Source organism: Chlorocebus sabaeus, chromosome 9 (assembly GCF_047675955.1).
Source record: "Chlorocebus sabaeus isolate Y175 chromosome 9, mChlSab1.0.hap1, whole genome shotgun sequence".
NCBI lineage: Eukaryota > Metazoa > Chordata > Mammalia > Primates > Cercopithecidae > Chlorocebus > Chlorocebus sabaeus.
The window spans coordinates 81,356,379-81,377,509 of NC_132912.1; the positions used below are offsets into that span (position 1 = coordinate 81,356,379).

At 34.6% G+C, this 21,131-nt stretch overlaps 2 protein-coding genes across 12 annotated transcripts in view; one reads left to right on the top strand and one right to left on the bottom strand.

The window, feature by feature from the left end:
* FAM13C (family with sequence similarity 13 member C) overlaps positions 1 to 7,144 on the top strand; it is a 141,502-nt gene extending 134,358 nt beyond the window's left edge. For 7 of the 11 annotated variants that reach the window (XM_007963394.3, XM_007963390.3, XM_007963383.3 and 4 more), the window contains 3 exons: positions 411 to 610; positions 1,724 to 1,825; positions 4,631 to 7,144. In XM_007963394.3, the coding sequence (XP_007961585.3) occupies positions 411 to 610; positions 1,724 to 1,825; positions 4,631 to 4,754 (426 nt within the window). In that variant the 3' untranslated portion in view covers positions 4,755 to 7,144. The remainder of the gene's footprint in view (positions 1 to 410; positions 611 to 1,723; positions 1,826 to 4,630) is intronic. The other 4 variants (XM_073019138.1, XM_007963391.3, XM_073019135.1 and 1 more) reach the window with 1 other exon arrangement.
* The window catches only part of PHYHIPL (phytanoyl-CoA 2-hydroxylase interacting protein like), a 64,162-nt gene continuing 49,064 nt past the window's right edge, over positions 6,034 to 21,131 (bottom strand). Inside the window, exons 2-5 of the mRNA XM_007963380.3 lie at positions 18,477 to 18,673; positions 16,085 to 16,259; positions 14,007 to 14,124; positions 6,034 to 7,303 (exon numbers count right to left, since the gene is read on the bottom strand). Of these exons, the coding sequence (XP_007961571.1) occupies positions 6,769 to 7,303; positions 14,007 to 14,124; positions 16,085 to 16,259; positions 18,477 to 18,673 (1,025 nt within the window). The 3' untranslated portion in view covers positions 6,034 to 6,768. The remainder of the gene's footprint in view (positions 7,304 to 14,006; positions 14,125 to 16,084; positions 16,260 to 18,476; positions 18,674 to 21,131) is intronic.

Consider the following 21,131-nt stretch of genomic DNA (forward strand, 5'->3'; position numbering starts at 1 on the left):
ATAAAGGTTGTCTGTAGTCCACCTCATCTTAACTCATGTCACAAGTATTAAGCTGGAGCCCAGAAGGTCTGAGTGAAAGGGAGGAACCACTTGATAGTATAGTCCAGACTGGACCATATCCTAATGGTCTGTGCCTTCATTGGCCCAGAAGACACAGATGAACTTGGTGAGTTAAGTTTTAGCCCAGCATGGCTGCTGCCTTTTTGCTCATTAACTTCTGCAGGTTTTTAATGAAATGGAGGAAGAATTCTTCTTGGTTGCTTCCATCCCAGTTCTCAGTAGGCATTTGGGTCGCCTACTGGTTTTCATGGCATTGATTTATGATTCCCCTTCCCGTATTTTTTTTTTTGTTTCCTCAAGAGGCACTGAGCATTACGTGACTTACTTTCTTTAACTCTGCCTGTGATAAGCAGGAGGAAGAGGACTCTGATGAAGACTATCCACAGGGAAGCCAACAACCTTCTTTGCCAGATCCAGCATCTCACCTTCCTGTTGGTGACCACCTCACCTACTCTAATGAGACTGAGCCTGTTAGGGCCCTTCTACCAGATGAAAAGAAAGAAGTAAAACCACCAGCTCTCTCCATGTCTAATTTACATGAGGCTACCATGTGAGTATGAATCCCAAGTGTAGAGTCTCCTCTTAACTCCTTCTGATCTGATACCAGTATATGAAGCAGAGTTGGCCTTTGAACATGCTGGATTCAAAGGGGTGGGTCAACAATTCTCAGGGCCTTTATCCTAGACTCTTACATTTAGATGAGATAGTTTTTCCACTAGAAATCCACTTGGTAGTAAGCAAATGACTTGCCCTTTGTCTCTTAAATGGCCCTTCAGATAGAAGCCATTTGGATTTTCATTAATATCATCATTATTATTATCATTATTCAGTAGCTGGCATTCCTCATGATAATCTGGCCTTCTTTGGTTTGTATCTTATAGCCCAGATTATGAGATTGAGTTTAATTTAATTTAATTTGACAGAAGTGTCTATCAGAGAAAGCAAGCAGAAAATCCTTTTTTTGGTGGTAATTCTAAAGGAGTTATTCCTAACTTTTCAAGGGGTGTTGGACTTTTTTGAAACCAACAGAATTGTTTTAAGAAAAAGCCCATATATAATTTCAAGCTCACAGAATCTCTGAAACCATACATGAGTTTGGTCTGCTTGTGTATACCACATTCCTGCTCTAGCATGTATGACTTTTCTCTCATCTTGGTAGAATGAAGTGAGTAGAATTCACAATGTAACTATAGCTTTCTTCTGGGTCTTATTTTCATTCACAGGGGTTATGCCATTCTCCTAATATTCCTACACTTATTTCTCTAGATTAAGAATAGAATTTTCTTTAAAAGCTGTTCCTCTGTATCTCTTATGTTCAGTCTATCACCAAATGCTGATGAGTATTCCTTCAAAATATCCCTTCCCTCATCCATCTATATTGCTGTTACCCTTTCCAGTTCTTTCAGTGGATTCAATCAGTCTGCTTGCCTCTTGTCTGTCCTTTCCCATATCTTGTGATATTTTTTCCATCAGGTAATTTTCCCTGCTTATGTGCTTGCCTATGGTCAGGCTCTATGTGTGTCATATTTACCCAAAAGACACTCTTATGCTCAGAACACTTTTCAATCATAGTATGCTTTTTTGGCTGAACAGATAAATCTGCTCACGATGATCTCTCAATTATGCCAGTGCCCAGTAATGACAAATATTCTACCTTATATAGGCCTGTACTTCTTGACCATCTCCGAGAAACTAGGGCTGACAAGAAGAGACTGCGGAAAGCCTTAAGAGAATTTGAAGAACAGTTTTTTAAACAAACAGGAAGGTACGTGTGGGCAGAGAGATTTTTAAAGCTAATACTTCCTAGAGAATTACTGTTAAAAATGACCTGCAATTTTTTGCAGGAACGGTGACTTTTTACAAAATGTATATCATTTTCACACTGGCTTAGACTCAGGATTTGTCCAATGCAACATTCTAATATTGCCAATATTAGGGATGTTTTATGGGACATGGTAGCTGTCAGGTATGACATCAATCTGTAAAAAATAAAAGTTAAACTCTAAAAATCTCTAACTTTGCACAATAAATCTCAACATAAATACATGAATTGTGTGGTCTACTCACCTCTTAGTCCCTGGCAGGTATCCATTTTAGCCTACCAGGATATTCTTTGGGACTGGACCTACTGAGTGAAAAGCTTTTTGCATTCAGCCAACACAGATGTATCAACTTATTTTCTAGTTGGAATCTTCCTTTCAAGTTGATTGCAAAAGTCCAACTTACCTTTTTGGTGATGTTAACTAATCTAGTGAGAAATGTTATGTGGCTCATAAATTTAGAACATAAAGCATTTGTTATTATTTTTCCTTTTCCATCCTTTTTTCTTTTATAAAATGTTCATGTAACATTCCTTGTAAAACATTCCTTGGGGTAGTAACTTTGTCTGGACTGTCTGCTATTATTATACCTTGGATAAATATGTGACTTGCACTATAAAGTTCCTGATCTCTGCCTCTTTTGGATTAAAGGTATTCTATGGGAATTTTTCATTCAGGGAAATATTTGTGGAGATGCTATCAAATATTCTAAATTTAAACAGTCATTACATATGAGAAATGACACTTTAAGATGTGCATACATTTGTTTCATAAATTTGAGTTCCCTGAATAAATTTATATTTTTAGCAATTTGAACCCAGGAATCTATCGTAAGGGGTTTGAGAACTTCCCAGTGTGCTACTAGTTCTGCCTAGTGGATCTGCAGTGTCACTTGGTATGCTTTTTGTCATACAGGGAAGTTAGTTATGTTCTAGGTATAGTGTTCCACTGCACCTATGAGTCTTAAACCCACTTCAGATAAGCCTATATTTGGCTATGAAGTTGTATGCCCCCTTGTGGTGATATATTTCAACCAAATGCACAAGTGATGATCTTTTACAGCTAAAATCAAACAGTTGAGTGGCTAGGAAATATGGACCTTAATTTTGTTTATCTAAGACATTTTATTAGGAAGACCTAAGTATCAATAAGGTAAAATAACCATGCAAATGGATTACTAAAATGTTTAAGGCACTATAAATATTCTTGGTAATATTTGCCATACAAGAGGCATGAGAATCATATAGATATTACATTATTATTAATAATTATGAGCTTGGAACTGTGCTAAGCACTTTAGTATGTTTTATATAATGGGGAAACTGCTTCAGGAAAGACTTGGCAAAACTTTTCATTCTTGTCAAAGCACTCTTATTAGCCAAAATGGACTATGCAAAACTAGGGAAAATTACATAATGGATTATTAATGTTTCTCTGTAATAATTAGACAGTTTCTTTACTTAGATCTATTCATACAAATTAAGGTGATATTCAGACATCCAGTTATGATAAGTTTGACTCATAACACAGAATGGAGACAAAGGATTTATGTTGTATACTTTAGACAATAGTCAAGAAGAATGCTGTCTATGGATTTGTATACTGTTTTGAGTTCTGTACTAGAAATTGCAGAGCAATAAATAGTGTTGAAATACAAGTAGATACTATATTCTTAATCTGTATAGATTAGCTTGTTTTTTATTTGGTAAGAGATAGAAATATCTCTTTATCATTACTGGGAAAAATAGAAGGGAGCTAAAGATAAAACATTAAATATATGCTATTTACCTGGTTTCAGCCATACTAATGTTAGAGAATATTTGTGGTTATATTCAGTTGTAATTGTGGTGACTATATCTGTGTCCTCTACCCCTTGAATTTCAAAGTCCTGGGTGGAAATGTTTTCAAGGCAATTGGCTATCTTATTAACCAAGAAAACAAGAGTCTTCTGAGACCCTGTTGCAATTATTCCCTTTAGAAAACGTATCTTGACAACGTATTTTTGTGGGAAGGCAAATGGTTTTAACTCCTGATATTACCAAGTTATTCTTCCAAGTAAACAGCAAGAGTATATGTATGCATACGTATAAAAATCTATGCATTGTTACATGTCTAGCCTTAGTAGAATTAGTGTACAGAAGAGAACCACCACAATTTAGGCTCTCGTAAATTACTTCAATCAAGGACCAGCTCAGTGGTTCTACTACATATTAGCAGAGATAGGTATTACAATTACAAGACAATCTGGAAACGTTTCAAGTTTGTAAGACAGACCCTGAATGCTTTTCTTGTTACCATAAGTTTATAAATGATTTTTATAATGAAATTTATGTAGTATTTTCAGGTTAAAATTTTTGACAACTCTATTAAGGCTGAACATTTTGTACAGGTGTAGGGCTGTGGCAGATAATGGAAGAATGACAGGACAAAGAATGCCTTGAAAGTTCTATTTCTTGTTTGTTTGTTTCCCCTTAGATCTTTTCACTTACCCCATTGTTGTAAGTCTAAGCACTAGACCACATATTTGCAAAACACTTATGACATTCAAGTTTTCAAAGGTTACTGTTATTTAGAAGTTTAGTAACACATGGAAGAAGGAGTGAATGAAGGTGAAAGGGAAGGAAAAGAAGACATGATGCAAAAACCAAGTGGAAGCTGTCACAGTATACTTTCTCATGTATGAATTATAAAAGAATATTTAATAATGACTTGATTCATTGTGAACTAATAAATGTATTTTTGTTTTGCAGAAGTCCACAAAAGGAAGATAGGATACCAATGGCAGATGAGTATTATGAATATAAGCACATAAAAGCCAAACTGAGACTATTAGAGGTCCTCATCAGCAAGCAAGATGTGGCCAAAACTATTTGAGGTTCAGGAAATGTTATGATCACTTTCACCCATGATATAAAGTAAAGTTTATTTTCCTCTGCCATCCTTGCTAAGTAGTTTTGACACAATGAAAATGGAAGCACTTTAGTGGTAGTATTAGCTGTTTTCAAGAAGGAATAGCAAGTTTAATTATATACAAGGAGAAGGGATTTAAAAGGGGGGAAGGATACAACAGGTAGCCATATAATTGGGAAAAAATTCAGTGTCCTCCATGCCAAGCAGAAAACTCATAGTCAATACAAGTATTTTAAAAAATGTCTAATATTTTATCAAATCTAAATAACATAGCTAGGATGCTTGTTAGGGAAAGTTTATTTAGTATCCAAAGATTGTTTATGTTGATGTATGGAAAAGAGCATGATTTTTAAAACTCAATCAGAGGAGGAAAAGAAATTCTGCTTTTCAAGTAGGAAGGAATGTACCTAGCAAGAAAGTAATTTATTTGAAACTTCTAATGGATTTTTGAGTGATAAAACATTTACTACCTTGTCCCTTAAGTCTGCTAGGCTCTCAGTACCCTAAAATAACCTAGATTGTGTTACTGCTATTTTTTTTATTTCTCTATAAAAATAACACATTATTTTATCTGTTATTTGAAATTTTACATTTCTGGTTACCAAAGTTCATTCTGATAGCATGTACTTTGTGAATTATTATCTTTGTCTATAACTGACAGATGTTTATATTAAAATAAAATATTGTATTAAAAATTTAAAATAGGTATTTTGGATAGATATGTGTCTGCAGTATATAATCTAATATGTCCATAGTATTATTGCTAATCTTTTTGTTTACTATAAGATGATATAACTATTTTTTCATTGGGAATATACATTTTTCTTAATGTTCCAACATCTATACTTTGTAAAGTCAAAACATTTCCCATGAGCTGTAGTTATTCTTCCTTCTGTACAAAATGAAAGGTTTGGAAATTGCCCTGATACCTTGAAAAAGAAGCCAGAATATTTATTTGCATCATCAACTTTAGTGTATATTATTTTATGTTATTTTATACTAAAACATGTTTATTATTTTCATTTTTGTAAAAGGAAGTAAAAGATCAACATTTTCTCTCATGTACCAACCTTGTTTGTATTTCTATTTTCTGTAACGTTTAAGTATGATGTTGAAGAAATTCACATTTTTCTTATAGTTTGGATAGGAAGACTATTGACTATTTCAGAAACAGACTATTTCAGAGGATTATTGTTTTCTCTGTATTTACCTAATATTTTATAACTTTTATGAATCAGAATAATGTCCTTCATACATTTGTTTAATTGAAGTCATCTACTTGTAACAGGACAGATACACAACTATTTGAGGTTTACAAATTACATCTTTGATAAGGGAAATGGTTTCGTGACATGTACACAATTGCTATTAAAATGTAACTCTATATATTCTATATGATTGTAAATATTTTATACAACAATACAAATAAAATATTTTTCTATTATATTTATTATGTTGAAACACAGTAGTTGTTTCCTGTTAGCTAATATAAATAACATAAATAACACTGTCAAACAAGAAGTTGGAAGTGCTGACAATTCTAGGCTTCAAGATTTAACTCATGCTGCAATTACACCCTTTCATGCGGTTTGGAGTTATCCCAATATTTGTTCAGTAGATTAAAATGAATGCATATTTAAACACCACTTATAAGCCATTATTGTGTACTTTGCTAAAGCGGTCTATATAACTGTTTTGTTATGTTTGGCATAAAGGAAACATAAAAACATTGCAGCATCTAGGCAATAAAGTGTCAGAAGGAGAACTTAGGGTATTTCATCATTGAAAGTAGTGGGAGGGGTAGGGAATAGGAAAACACTAAAATGGCTCTGAATGGAATTTGGAAAGTGGTAGTTCGTTTTTGGTGACAGTGGCATGTGCATGCTTCAGTGGAAAACATCTGGTGATGAAAATGGACAACAGGACCAATGCTCCTAATGGAGGAAAAGGGGCTGAGTAAGAATAAGAAAAGTGGGCATTAACGTCCAACACTGATATTACAGGTTTTGCAGCTGGGATCTTTCTTTGCATTTGCAGTAGACAAACTCATGAGCTGATGACCAGTGATTTCTGCCACGGTGCCCAGAGAAAGATCCACAGGGTCAGTGTAAATGACTTCTAAAATGACATCCTGGGCATGGTGGTAAACCAGCACCCCATCTTCTTCTGTACAGGTCAAAAATTTATTATCCTTAGAATTTAGTTGAGGAAGGCGCTGCTTACAAAATTCATCTCCTGGTGATCCCACAGGAGCAATAACAAGAATCACATAATGATAAGCAGTGTACATACAGTAGAAGTCCCCAAAGTATAAGTTAGTGTTGGGGTTAAAAAGTTTTTCTGCAGCAATCTCAAACCTGTATCTTCCATAAGGTGAATCCTGGGGTGGCTTTCCAGTATTGAATTCAGTGCTGCAGCTGAAGAAGATGCCTTCTAGTTTTCCACTGATAGGAGAGCCATGGCTACCACTGTTATCCTTGACAGAGGGCTGCATAGCATTCCCATGATGTTCTCTGCAAGAGGAAACAAGTGGTCACTGCTTAATACAATAGTGGTAAACCCACTGATTTATATATTTGAATGGCCTAAAAGTCAAACATCTACTGTTAAAGGCCTGAATACCCCTCTTACTATCAGAGTAAGGGGACAGCATCTTTTGACATATTACCTATAGATGGCTGAATTCTAGCTTTGACCTTGAGGTAGGGATGATCTGCTACAAGCCTTGGAGACTTTGTATTAAATTAACATAATAATGTAAATTTCCTGACCAGAAAAATCAAACTGGAATTAGAAACCTTACTGGTAAAATCACACATACATTAGGTGCCAACTAGGTTTCAGAAGTGGCTTTCTGAAGAGAAAACTGAACTAAAGTTATTTGTTAGTTAAATATATTGAATGTTTCTTTAAAGCATGATAGATTTAGTCATAAAATGAGTGCTGTCCATTTATACCGGCACAAAAGTGTTTTGTTTTGGCTTTTTTTTTTTTTTTTTGAGACAGCCTCTCGCTCTGTTGCCAGACTGGAGAGCAGTGGCGCAATCTCAGTTCACTGCAACCTCTGCCTCCCAGGTTCAAGCAATTCTCCTGCCTCAGCCTCCAGAGTAGCTGGGACTACAGGAATGCACCACCATACCCAGCTAATTTTTGTACTTTTACTACAGAAAGGGTTTCACCATGTTGGCTGGGATGGTTTGATCTCTTGACCTTGTGATCCGCCCACCTTGGCCTTCCAAAGTGCTGGGATTACAGGCATGAGCCACCACACTCAGCTCGTTTTGGCTTTTTAACCCAAGGACAGTAATCAGGTTATTTCTCTGGCATGTTGCTTAAAACAGTGCTGGCTACTCCCCCTTTACCTCACCCCCAGTTCCATTCATTCTTCATTCTCCACCAGTCTTCCACTATGGCTTGGGACTCTATCACTCAGTTCCTTATCTCTTGGTCCCTTCTATTTCAGTTCTACCAATGTGAGGCACCAGCATATATAGAGTAGTATATAGAGTAGGAGGAGGTAAAGCTTTGGGTGTGTCTTCCTGTATTTCCTCCATGCTTTGGGGCCTTGTGGTTCTGGCAGGGCTGGGTTCTTCATAACTATGTATCTCTGACTACTGCTACTGCTGGATGAATTCCTATTCCCTTTAATTCCCAAGAAGAGTAAAACTTTTCAATTCTTGCTAGTGCTAGTTCTTGGTTACTTTAGCATCCCCTGTTTGTTACCTTAACCCTGACTACACCTCTATGAGCGGTAGTTTTGTTACATTCTCTCCAGAATTCCCCAAGTGTGCCTTTTTTTTTTTTCTGGGTCCCTGACCAGCATGACTTGGGAAGCAAAGTTCAAGCTACTACTCAAGTAAGGGAAAGTTCCCCCAGTCAACGTGCTTCTTAAAGAGTTTATGGGTCAGTGAAATGCCTGGATCAGCCTCTGAATTTAGCAGCAATGGGTCTCAAATTCTACCACCTGAAAACCACCTAGGGAGTTTATTAAAAATGCAAATTCAAGGAAAGACCAAAAAATTGTCACAGTTAAGGGAATATGGAAACACAACAAATAAATGTAGTGTGTTATCCTGGATGTGACCTATACTTTTACTTGTACTGTTCTTTTTTTCTTTCTGATGTTCCAAGATTCCTTCTTTTATTATTTCCTTCCTTCCCGTTTCAGAAACTTCCTTTAGGATAGATATGCTGCTGACAAATCCCCTTAGTTTTCCTTCATCTGAGCATATCTTAATTCCCTTTTATTATTGGAGGATATTTTCACTGGATACAGGATTCTCAGTTGACAGTGCTCTTTCAGCATTTGAAAATATTATGTCACTTTCTTTTGGCCTAGGTAGTTTCTGATGATGATGTCATTCAAATTGTTTTATTTTTCCTTATATAGTGGTGTCTTATATCTCACCACTTTCAATGTTCCCCCTCGCCCCCGCTTTGGCCTGCGGTTTTCAGTTTGTAATGTATCTTGGCATGGATTTCTTTGGGTTTATCCCATTTAGGGTTTTCTCAGCTTGAATCTGTATGTTTATGTTATTTGGCAAATTTGGGAACATTATGGCTATTATTTCTATGAATACTTTTTCAGCCCCACCCTCTTTCTCCTTTCCTTCTTGACTTTAACATCATGAATATTAGATCTGCTATAGTCTCACATGTCCATAAGACTGATATATTTTTTTTCAGTGAGTTTTATCTCTATTGTTCAATTTGGGTAATTTCTATTCTATCTTCAAGTTTACTATTTTTTTCTCTTTGTCCTCTTGAATCTGCTGTGGAATCCATGGAGTCTATTCAGCTTTTGACTTCACTTACTGTGTTTTTATGTTCCGAAATTTTCATTTAATTCTTTGTATCTTCTATTTCTTTGCTGCTTCTGTTTTTATCTGTTTTAAGTGTGTTAGTGTGTGCTTGTTGAACCATTTTTATGGTGGCTGCTTAAATATTTTTGTCAGATAGGCCGGGCGCAGTGGCTCAAGCCTGTAATCCCAGCACTTTGGGAGGCCGAGACGGGCGGATCACGAGGTCAGCAGATCGAGACCATCCTGGCTAACACGGTGAAACCCCGTCTCTACTAAAAAATACAAAAAAAATTAGCCGGGCGAAGTGGTGGGCGCCTGTAGTCCCAGCTACTCGGGAGGCTGAGGCAGGAGAATGGTGTGAACCCGGGAGGCGGAGCTTGCGGTGAGCTGAGATCTGGCCACTGCACTCCAGCCTGGGCGACAGAGCGAGACTCCGTCTCGGGGAAAAAAAAAAAAAAAAAAAAAAAAAAAAAAAAAAAAAAAAAAATTTTTGTCAGATAATTCCAAGATCTGCATTATTTTGGTTTTGGTATCTTTGATCATCTTTTCTCATTCAGGTTAAGATTTTCCTGGTTCTTGGTGTCATACATGAGTTCCGTTTGTATCCTGGGCATTTTAAGTTTTATGTTATTATATTTTGGATCAGATTAAAATCTAGTATTTTAGCAGGCCTCCTCTTGACTATCTACCAGTGGGTGAAGAGTATGGGGTAGTCACTTCATTGATGTCAGATGGGGATAGAAGTCCAGGTTTCCTACTCAGTCTCCAGTGACACAGGGTAGGGAGGGGGGTCAGTTACTACTTGGAGGTAGGAGTTTAGGCTCCCACTAGGCCTATGTTAACATAGTCTAGGTCAGAGAGAGAAGGGGTGTCTCATTACTACTTGACATGTGGCTTCACATACTATGAGGGCAAGCCTCGTTTTCTTTGGGCAGTGGTGGAAAGTCTGGGCTCCCTATTCAGGCTTCTCTGATACCACCCTAGCAGAGGATGGAGGGAGAAGGATGTCCTCTTACAGATGTAAAAGGATAGAAGTCTAGGTTCCCCACTTAGCGTTGGCTGGTACATGAGGGACTACAGTTTTTTTGTTTTTTTTCCTATACTGTTTGCCTGCGGTATGGTGGTTATTGTCTAAAAGGTTTCTGTATTCCAAGACATCTCAGTCTCTTTCCTGATCCTGTGGGTAAAGAGAACAGACTTTCTGGTGTTCTTTATTTCTTTTTTGTCTGTGCTCATTGGCACAGACAAAAGAGATATCTTTCTATCCCATTGACACTGAAGTGCTCAATAATCTGTTTCTTGAATGAATGAGTAAACAATAGATAAATGTGGAATAGGGAAAAGAGTATTTACTCCAACCTTTCCCTGTTCAAAATGTCTCTTTGTTACATTCTCATTAACAAAATCCAAATATCTATATATGTGTCCTACATGGATCTATAAGTGCAATTACATGAAATAATAACAGCAACATATATATATAAACAGAAAATGTGTACTAGGACCTGCACTTTGAGGATATACAAGCTGACACCAGAGGTAGAGGAATTCCCACACATGTCTACCAATCTCAGTGAATTCCTGAAACCCTCCAGATATAAAAGGAGTATTTTAAGGACAATTAGGCTACCTAGTGAATATGAACAAGGGGTAAGAGAGAAAGTGGTGTTTTCATTTGGAGTATGGGAAAGCAATGTTCATTTAGGAATTCATTTCTAGAGGAAGAGGTCAAAATGAGTTCATTCCTTATGGACTGAATAAGAATTTATCCAGTTTTTCATAATTTAAAATGGATTATAAACTTTGGAAAGTTTATCCAGTAATTTAAATTTTCCTTTCTGTTCAAGAATTCTGAATAACAAGATGATATTTAAAATGGATTTTAATCAAGGAAATGTGTCTTAATTAGAGTTAATGACAAAAAAAATCAACATCCATGAAATCAATGTCTACTACTTTTTAATAAGGCTTCTTAAAAAAGCAATGTCGAAAAATTATACCACACTGTGGAAAGTATATTTATTTATACGTACTGCACCAAGACATATTTTACATGGATTTTATAACTATCATTATGGAAAACTTAACAAAGGTAAATTTTCTTAGTAAACACAGCTTTCATACTGGTAGCTGGGAGTAAAATCATGCAATATATACAATAATTATCCATTTTCTAGGCACTCTGTCTTTATTTTTATTTATTTTTTTATTCTTGGAAGCATTTTTGAAAACAGAAGAAGCAAACTTTAGATCACTAAAGGACCTAAAAACAAAGGCCAGTTCCCATTCAAGGGACAGAGAAAAATCACAGAGAAATACTGCCCTCCAGTGGCCACCTAAAATAGATGTTGGCAATGTACTAGGAATATAAACCTAAAATCCAAGATGTAATTATTCTTTTGATGTATTTCTTACCAAAGACAACAGAAATATGGAGGGGTTTTTTTTTGTTTTCAAATTTTATACATAACAAATACAGACAGTTCCTGACTTATGATGGTTTGGTTTACAATTGTTTGACTTTATGATGGTGTGAAAATGATGCATATTCAGTAGAAACTGTACTTTGAATGTTGATCTTTTCAACAATTTTTTTTTTGTTTTTTTAAATAAAATAGGCTTTCTGTTAGATAATTTTGCCCAACTGTGGGCTAATGTGATCTGAAAGTGTTTAAGGAGGCTAGGCTAAGCTATGAAGTTTTGTAGGTTAGGTGTATTAAATGCATTTTCAACTTACAATGTGTTTAATGGGACATAACCCCACCGTAAGTCAAGGAGCATCTGTATAAAGAAACACCTTCCTTGCTGAGTCTATATGGTCATTGTCAATCCACAATTGACAAGCACAATAATTTATGTTATATGTATCAGTCTGTACACTCTAAATTAGGTGAATGGTATCTACCAGGAATTATATGGACTCTAGAGTAAATACCAATAGAGAAAATGAAGGACTAAATGCTGTATTTATAAGATATTCAAACAAATGGCAGGAATGTTTTTTTCGCCATCAAAATATATAAAAATATATTCTATTGCTAAGTACTTAATTTGAAGAACACAGATGCCTATGTGTGTTCTTCTCTCTCTCATTCCTGTTGCATTTTCCACAGCTTGAAGCTGATTTAAATCTGGAACCATGATCTTCATTTAAGAGAAACTAGAGAAGTATGAAAGAAACAAATACAAAGAACAACAAAGTTTCCTAAATACTTTTCATACATAGTCCTGTCAACTTAAGAATCCTTTAGTGTCTGAAGTGAGGCTTTCAAAATGATAAATTATAGGGAATGCTATGTAAGAAGTTTTACAATCTATATAGCATTTGCCATTTTAAAAGCCTTAGTCTCACTAAGGTTTTTAAAACACAAAACACACATCTGGGCTATTTATTCTCTTCAAATTTTCTTCTACAAACATGAAAGTGCTGTAAGTATAAAAACTACCTGCAGGATAGATTTCTTTTAACTTCTCAGGAACTGCTTCCAGGGATAAACGTAGGCTATCTTAGAAATTTTAGTAAAATCACTAGAATTTAAAAGTAAACAAGGAGATTATCCTCATGATAATTAATTCAAGATAACAGCTGGTATGTTTTGACTGTGTCCCCACCTAAATCTCATCTTGACTTGTAACTCCCACAATTCCCACATGTCATGGGAGGAACCCGGTGGGAGTTGATTGAATTATGGGGAGGGGGGATCTTTCCTGTGCTGTTCTCATGATACTGAATGAGTCTGATGAGATCTGATGGTTTTAAAAAGGGGAGGAGTTTCCCTGCACAAGCTCTCTTTTTGCCTGCTGCTATCCATGTAAGGTGTGACTTGCTTCTCCTTGCCTTCCACCATGATTGTGAGGCCTCTCCAGCCATGTGGAACTGTAAGTCCAATAAACTTCTTTCTTTTGTAAATTACCCAATCTTGGGTGTATTTTATCAGCAGCCTGAAAAACACACTAATACAACAGCTAAAAGACTTCTACTTAGGTAGAAGTCTGTGAATCCCACCTGATTCACCATAATATTTCATGAAACAGTCACTCTTTTATCCTCTCGTTTTCAATGTCTTAAAAAGACCCACAAAAAGAGGAAAAAATTAGTAGTCAGTATGAAGTAGACAGCAGGACGAGTGTGTACATGAAATGCTCATCAATCTAAATACCACGGGTTTAAGATCCTCTAGTCAAATGGGCAGGAACTGGTATCACAAATGATTATAGAAAGGAATCTAAGTGAAATAGAAAAAAATCTCATGATCTTTTTCTACTTAATTTTTCTGGAAAATAAAATTCCATATAGTTATTTTGAAAAGAAATCTAGCACTGCTATTTGACAGAACTAGAATCAAGGGAAACCTGAGCCTAAAATTTGAAACTATATTTAGTAAAACAAATCACTATATATTTTGAATCTTACCGAACATAGTCAAAATATTCTTTGTGCTGATTACGATAAAAAACAGAAAACTTAAGCATGCGTCCTGCAATCACTTCAGCCTTCTCCAACAATTGTGTTAGATGAACTTTCGAATAGTCTGGAAAAAAAACAAAAAAGTTTATTATTAAAAATTTTGCACCAAAAGTACCAACTATATACTTAATAAATTGAAGATTATTAAAATTCATCTATAGGGAATTCAACTTAATAAATAGGAAATTCCATTTAAAAAAGAAAATATTGATTGTGTGGCACATTTTTCTTTCTACAAAAACATTTTTGTTATGGTTTATGGTTGTTTCTTAGAATACCTTTGCCTGCATTTTTCCATTTTTTGAAATTAGAGATACTGAAACAATTAAGTTACTTTTCATAATCCAAGTAATATCCATTAGCACCATACTAGCTTTTCTTCAACCAGTTGATAAACTGAATAAAAGAAGCTTATAATCCACAACCAATAGAAAAGTTGGACAGCAAAAATAATAATGAGTACATAAGACTTGGGTACACAAGATGCTTGAAACTCTAAAGCATCTGTCAAAGTAATCTGATTTTTTTTAACTCACTTTTTGTTTTGAAAGTTGTTTGAGAATTGCTGTCTAACTCCTATACCAGAAACTAGGGAAATATTTTGGCCTGTAAAGATTAGTAACAATTTCCAAACAGAAGCAACCTAGTTAAATTGCTCATGGCAACATAGTTTGTTTACTCACTGCTTCATTGGCTCAATAAACAGTTACTGAGATTAGAACATACGATGTAAAAGGTACTATGCAAAATTAGATGATCAAGTTAAAAGATAAAAAAAAGATATTACTATTCCTTGCAAAGAACTGATAATCTAAGAGAAGAGATAAATATATGTACAATAATGATTTATTATGGTAAGTATTAGCATTTTAAGATTGGGATAAGCACAGGGTTTTAAACACTGTCATAGACTAGAAAAGAAGTATATTAGCCTGTAGCATTCTATTTTATTTTATTACCAATACATTGTACAGTGCCTAGCTCACAGTATGGGCTTAATTAATGTTGAATGAATTCAATGTTCAGATTAAAAGTCAACTTATACAAAATAGCTTTATCAAAACTTAGAGTCAAGGTTATTGATAAAGCTTATATGAAAAGTCTGTAAATTACTCTGATAAACAAGAGCTTTGAACAGGTTAAGCTCCTTGCAGATTCAGCCTCTCTCTATAATTTTTTATAGGAAACGGTCATCTTGATGAACAGGAGGAAACAAAGTTTCTTTCTAAAAGACAAAAGGAAAGGATGACAGGAGTACTCAGGCAGAGATATCTTTGTATCCCATCAACACTGAAGTGCTCAATAAATGACTGTTTCTTGAATGAATGAGTAAACAATAGATACATGAGTGAGATGAATAATAATGTTTCCAATCTAATGGAATATTAAGGTTCAGTTCCACATCAAACCTCCCAAAACAATGGCTTTGAGGTACTTTCTAGTGAAGGAAAGACACACATATGTATACAGGACACTAGTTTAGATGCAGATTTTCTTAAGGTCTTTTAGTACTCCAGTGAAAAATCTAGTAACATTTCTGCTAGGGACAGTCACTGAGATCTGCCTCCATTCACCTGAATTAAAAAATGATTTTTCTAGTTTCTGCCTTTCAGTATTGGTGAAAATGAAAAAGGAAAAAAAAAAAATAAAAAAAAAAAAATAAAAAAAAAAAAAAAAAAAAGAAGAAGAAAGCTCTGTCCTCTCTCAGAATGAAGCTAAAAAAATATGCTGAGTATATTTTCAAACTGCATACCTTTTTATTTGCACAGTTTTCATCTTGAAAAAATCAAACTATGGATATAGAAAAAAAGTGATTTGAAGCCATTACTCAGATTTTTCTGAGAACTTCAGCTTCCTCCAATCAATACAACATTGTTTATTCTGTTACACAATGCTACTGACAGTGCAAAAAATAACCAATGTCATATATATCACCTTGCAATTACAAAAAAGAAATATTTTTCTATAATTAGCTTTCCCAGATCAATTAACTTTTTTTCTGTATTTTTACCTAGTTCTCTTACCTGCTGTGCAGAATTCTATAATTTCACTCCATTCAGACACAACATAATCACCATCAACTTGTTTTGAGGCAGTCTGCACTGCTACCGTATATTCAGTTCTTGGACTTAAAAACCAGTGTCCACGGACAGTCATAGGCAAGGGAACAGCTTTTGCCACCAATTTTGTGGGAACATCCTAGGAATGAAAGAAGGAAGAGAGAGAGAAAAATGAGAGGAGACAGAGAGGGAGGAAGGAAGTGAAGAAGGAAGAAAAGGGAGAAGAGAGGAAGGAGGGAAGAGAGAAGGAGGGAAGGCACAAGGGAAAGAGGGAGGGAAGGAAGGAGGGGAAAGGAGGAAGTTAATTTAGTAGTATAACTTTAATCAACTGTAAACAATGGAGAAGAATTTATTAAATTCCTGACTGACAAAAGAATTTTCTGCTTAAAGATACTTAATAATTATTATATTTAAATCTCTTATTTGCCATATGCAAAAAACTAAGAACCAACTTTATCAAGAGACAAGCTTGAGGTCATACAGCTTGTTAATAACATAAATGTACTTGGATTCCAGTTTTCTTGATTTCTAATATGGTGTTCCTTTCTGTACACTATATGCTCCTCAAAATGCAGCATTCTCATACTAAATAACAAAACTTTAAAAAACAGAGGCATAAAAGATAAAGTTCAATAGTATTAAAATATTTGGTTAACTTATACTATCCAATAATTTTACTAAAGCTGCCCATTACTTGATATTTTACATGTTAAAGGAGAAAACACTAAAAATAAGAATTTTTACTTCACTTTCTTTTCTTTTTTTTTTTTTTTTTGAGACGGAGTCTTGCTCTGTCGCCCAGGCTGGAGTGCAGTGGCCGGATCTCAGCTCACTGCAAGCTCCGCCTCCCAGGTTCATGCCATTCTCCTGCCTCAGCCTCCTGAGTAGCTGGGACTACAGGCGCCCGTCACCTCAACCGGCTAGTTTTTTTGTATTTTTTAGTAGAGACGGGGTTTCACTGTGTTAGCCAGGATGGTCTCGATCTCCTGACCTCGTGATCCGCCCGTCTCGGCCTCCCAAAGTGCTGGGATTACAGACTTGAGCCACCGCGCCCGGCCTTCACTTTCATTCAAGTATAGAGTCTATGTGTCTTTCCAAGGATATGGTATTCCAAGTGGAGAGTGAAGAAAAAGGTCAAATCTTGAACAATTCATCATTTAATATTTGAAATTTAAGATTTCAAAGCTATATAAACAAGGCAAATGTCAGCAAAGAGAATATCCATCACTAGAAAGTATAATCAGAATTGGAACTCAGAAAAAATAATGACTGCTCAGTCTTGCTCCCTCTTTCACACTTACCTGTAGTATGTATGATCCTCACTTATCTTTAGTATATATAATTGCACATCTAATAAAAGCAATATTTCTAGGTAAGATAAGAAAGTTCCAAAGTATCTACCAAGTTAAAACTTGATATCAATATTAAGGTATTGATACTGATTTTCATCATTGGTGAAAACACTGCAACATAAGAAAGAATGCTTAAAGCAGATAACTGTTATTTTCTCTATAGATACTTCTGGAGAGAGAGCTATATCAGAAAAGATATATGATATGTGAATAAATATCAGAGAAGTGTTATATGTCTAAAAACATTTAAAAGTTAATAATTTTCATTCTCAAAACTAAAAAGCAAAAGACAAAAATTTTCATTATCAAAACAAAAAACAAAAAGCAAAAGACAGCAGACTATCTGAAGCAATTTTTAGCCCTAAAATGTTTTTAAAATACCTTGAAGTTTATAAATTGCATCAGATTCCTTGTTTGGCAGTTAAAGGAAAAAATGTGTGCTTCAGGGGAAAACTATGCGTTGCCTATAGCACCCTCTTCTGGCTATCAGTCTCTGTTATGGAAGCCATTTTACAATTCTGTAATTTGTAGAAACTAATAACAATTCAGTTTTTCTTGTCTAAATACATACAAATAAATTATGTTCAGTGGAGGACAACCCTCCTCTTCACCCCTCCTATCAGGACTTCCATACCAGTTTATACCTGGATCTACAAATGAGTCTTTTCTTTGGATTACCTTTTGAACTGGTTATAACACCTCATTGGTTTCCTTATTAATGAGTTAAATAAAATCTTTAACGTAAATTAATTTTTACATCTAGATGATAGTCATGATTTTACCTTTTTTTTTGAAAATTATCTTCTAACAATAAGCATGGCATTTCATTTTCTTACAAAACTTATTAGAATGATAGGATTTTAAAGTTACATATAATTTTTATTTTTTCCCAAGTCAAATATATCACATAAGCCATTAATAGAATATTACTCGTTCTTTTAAAGTGTCCTCATACTTAGAAAGTTTTAAGATGCAAATGAGCATGAGTATTTGTTAGACTTTACCTTGTGTTTAAATTTATTGGAGTTCTTGTTCTCTTTTTTGTTGAGGTCAATAAAATAGTGTGTAATGCGATCCTTTGATTTTGAATCCATTTCCCATGAAATCTTGAATGAGTCACACGTTATATTGCTTATTTTGATGTTATGTGGTACAGGAAGTTCTTCCATCTCTGCTATGCCGCTGTCTTGTGATTTGTTCCCTGCAAGAAAACAATGCACAGGAAGTTAATTTCCAATTAATGGATTTTCCAGTTTGCAAGGTCTTTAGCTATGTACATATTTCTGAAATCACTTCATTAGTGAATCTGAGATTTCATTTTGTTCATGAAGTAATTTGAGTTTTAATGGTAGTAAAGAACGTTTATAAGGTCATATTACCAATAAAAAGTAGAGATGACTTAGTCCTTATCATCTTTACATTTTCCATTTACTTTTCCAATTTGTTTTCACAGAGTGAACACAAAAACACTGACACTCTAGTTTTCTAATCTATGACATGTTAGTTTTATACGGTTAGGATCCCTCTAAAAAGCCTCAAGAGCCTATTTTTTCTACATGACCAATCAATTTTGCTCTAAAGTAATATCAGATGTTTTAAGCCAGATAATTTCATAGAAATGTTGATAATGAAAGGGTCCATCCAAATGAAAGAAATATTTCTTTAAAAGTCCATGGCCTAGCAGTAACAGTCTATAAAAATTCCCCCTCCTCTTTCATTTTGGAAGCATTATATAGAGAAACAGCATGTAATGGTTTTACTACATATACAAATAATACTGAAGACCATTCACTTACAAGTTGCTATCTCAAGGATAACTCTAGAAATCTTTTATCTGTGGAATCTTGAATTTAATTTTGAGAGCTGAAACAACAAATAAGGCTAAAAGAAAAAAGATGATTGCCATAGTGATTGATATTAAAATCCTGAAGAATTTATATGACACTTAGTTACTTTAAAGATTATCTCTACACTTCCACTTAGAGAAAATGCTAACAATTTGGCTGACAGTATAGAGCAAGATTTGACGGATCATAGGACAAAATGAAAATACAGACATGCCAAGTTTGTTTTATATATAGGAAAGACATACTAGAATCAAATTTTACTCCATTTTTTTCTACATTCCCTTTCCCCAGGCCAACATAATGTTCAATGCCTCAAAAGAGAAAAAAATTGTTATTCAAATAAGAAAAAATGTTAGGCCATAAATCAACTACTTAACTTGTTCCCTAACATAATAAAATGTTCAACAAAAAAACAACAGTGAATGTCACCTTGTGGCAATACTTTCCATTTCCAGATTAGATTGTTCTCTCCTCCCCCATATTTCCATAACAGTCATTGATATAAACCTTTTGACAATTCCCAACTTCATTAAATCTTTGACCCATGTTGTCTCATCTCAACCTGCATTGTAGCCAGAGGAACTCAAAGGCAATCAAAAACTAATTTCAAAATAAGTTATTTAATTTTATTTCTTGAACAATACTTTCAAAAATCCTTCTTTCTTCTCCTATGTACTTTCTTCAGTCCCGTTTTTCCACATTCCCTCTCCACAAAACTCCCGAAAAAACTACTTCACCTTTAGTTTCCTCCCTATCAGGTTGCATAGACTCCCCAAATTACTTCTAGCTTAAAGCTTTTCAAAAGTTAAGAGCAGGGAAGAAATCAAGTGAAATTCTTATAATGGCCTTGGGAAAGGGAAAGGCAAAAAACACTCAAAACCACAGCAATTAGTAATTTTATACTATTTTGAAAAGCTCACATTTCAACCCATTAGTCTGTCCTACTTGTCTTTAAACATCAGTAATAGTAATGAAAAACTTTCTGAACTCTGATAGTAGAAATTTTTGTAGAACTCATCTGCATTATAACTATGTCCATATAACTTCACAACTGAGTGAAAAAAATACAATTGTTATTTAGGATCATGTAGATAAAAATAAAGCTATTTTGCATTTGATTCAATTTAATGGAAACATAAATTCAATACAGTAACACTATCTAAGATACCATTAATAGTTTTTGCATTTAAACTTCCACTATTGCTATCTTCTTCAACCTTAAAGTCACAAATGATTATTTTACAGAACGTAATACTTTGTTTTTTGGATTTTTCCTTCTGATTGTTAAAATTCAAAAGAAAAAAATGTTACTTTTATTATAAGTGAAAACCTTTGCTCAAATTATATTTTTCCCATTGGGAACAATATAAAGCTCAAGCCTAGAAATAATTTGTTATATTAAAAATCTTCATTTTCAAGCTACTCATCACAAAACCACTACATTAACTAGTTCTTAACAAAACCACTAGATTAACTTTTATGCAACTTTCTTACTTGGGTAAGCCAAGTAAAAAATTTAATGTAAATAAATCTTACAAGTTTACATGTAACTTTCTTCTTCCTCACTCTCTGTGAATCAATTTTTAACTGACTGAGATTTTGAGATAAGTGACAGAAGACAACAATTCTGTCTCTAAAAACTGATGAAAAAACAGTTATCCACATGACACTAATAATAATCAGTTACCAGCCAGTACTATCTCAGTTCTGTCAATCAATCATACTTCCCAAAGTAGCTTCCTTTCCTTAGTAAGACTTCATCTTACAGACAATTCTAGCTACATATCTCTACTTTACATGCCAAATGGTTCT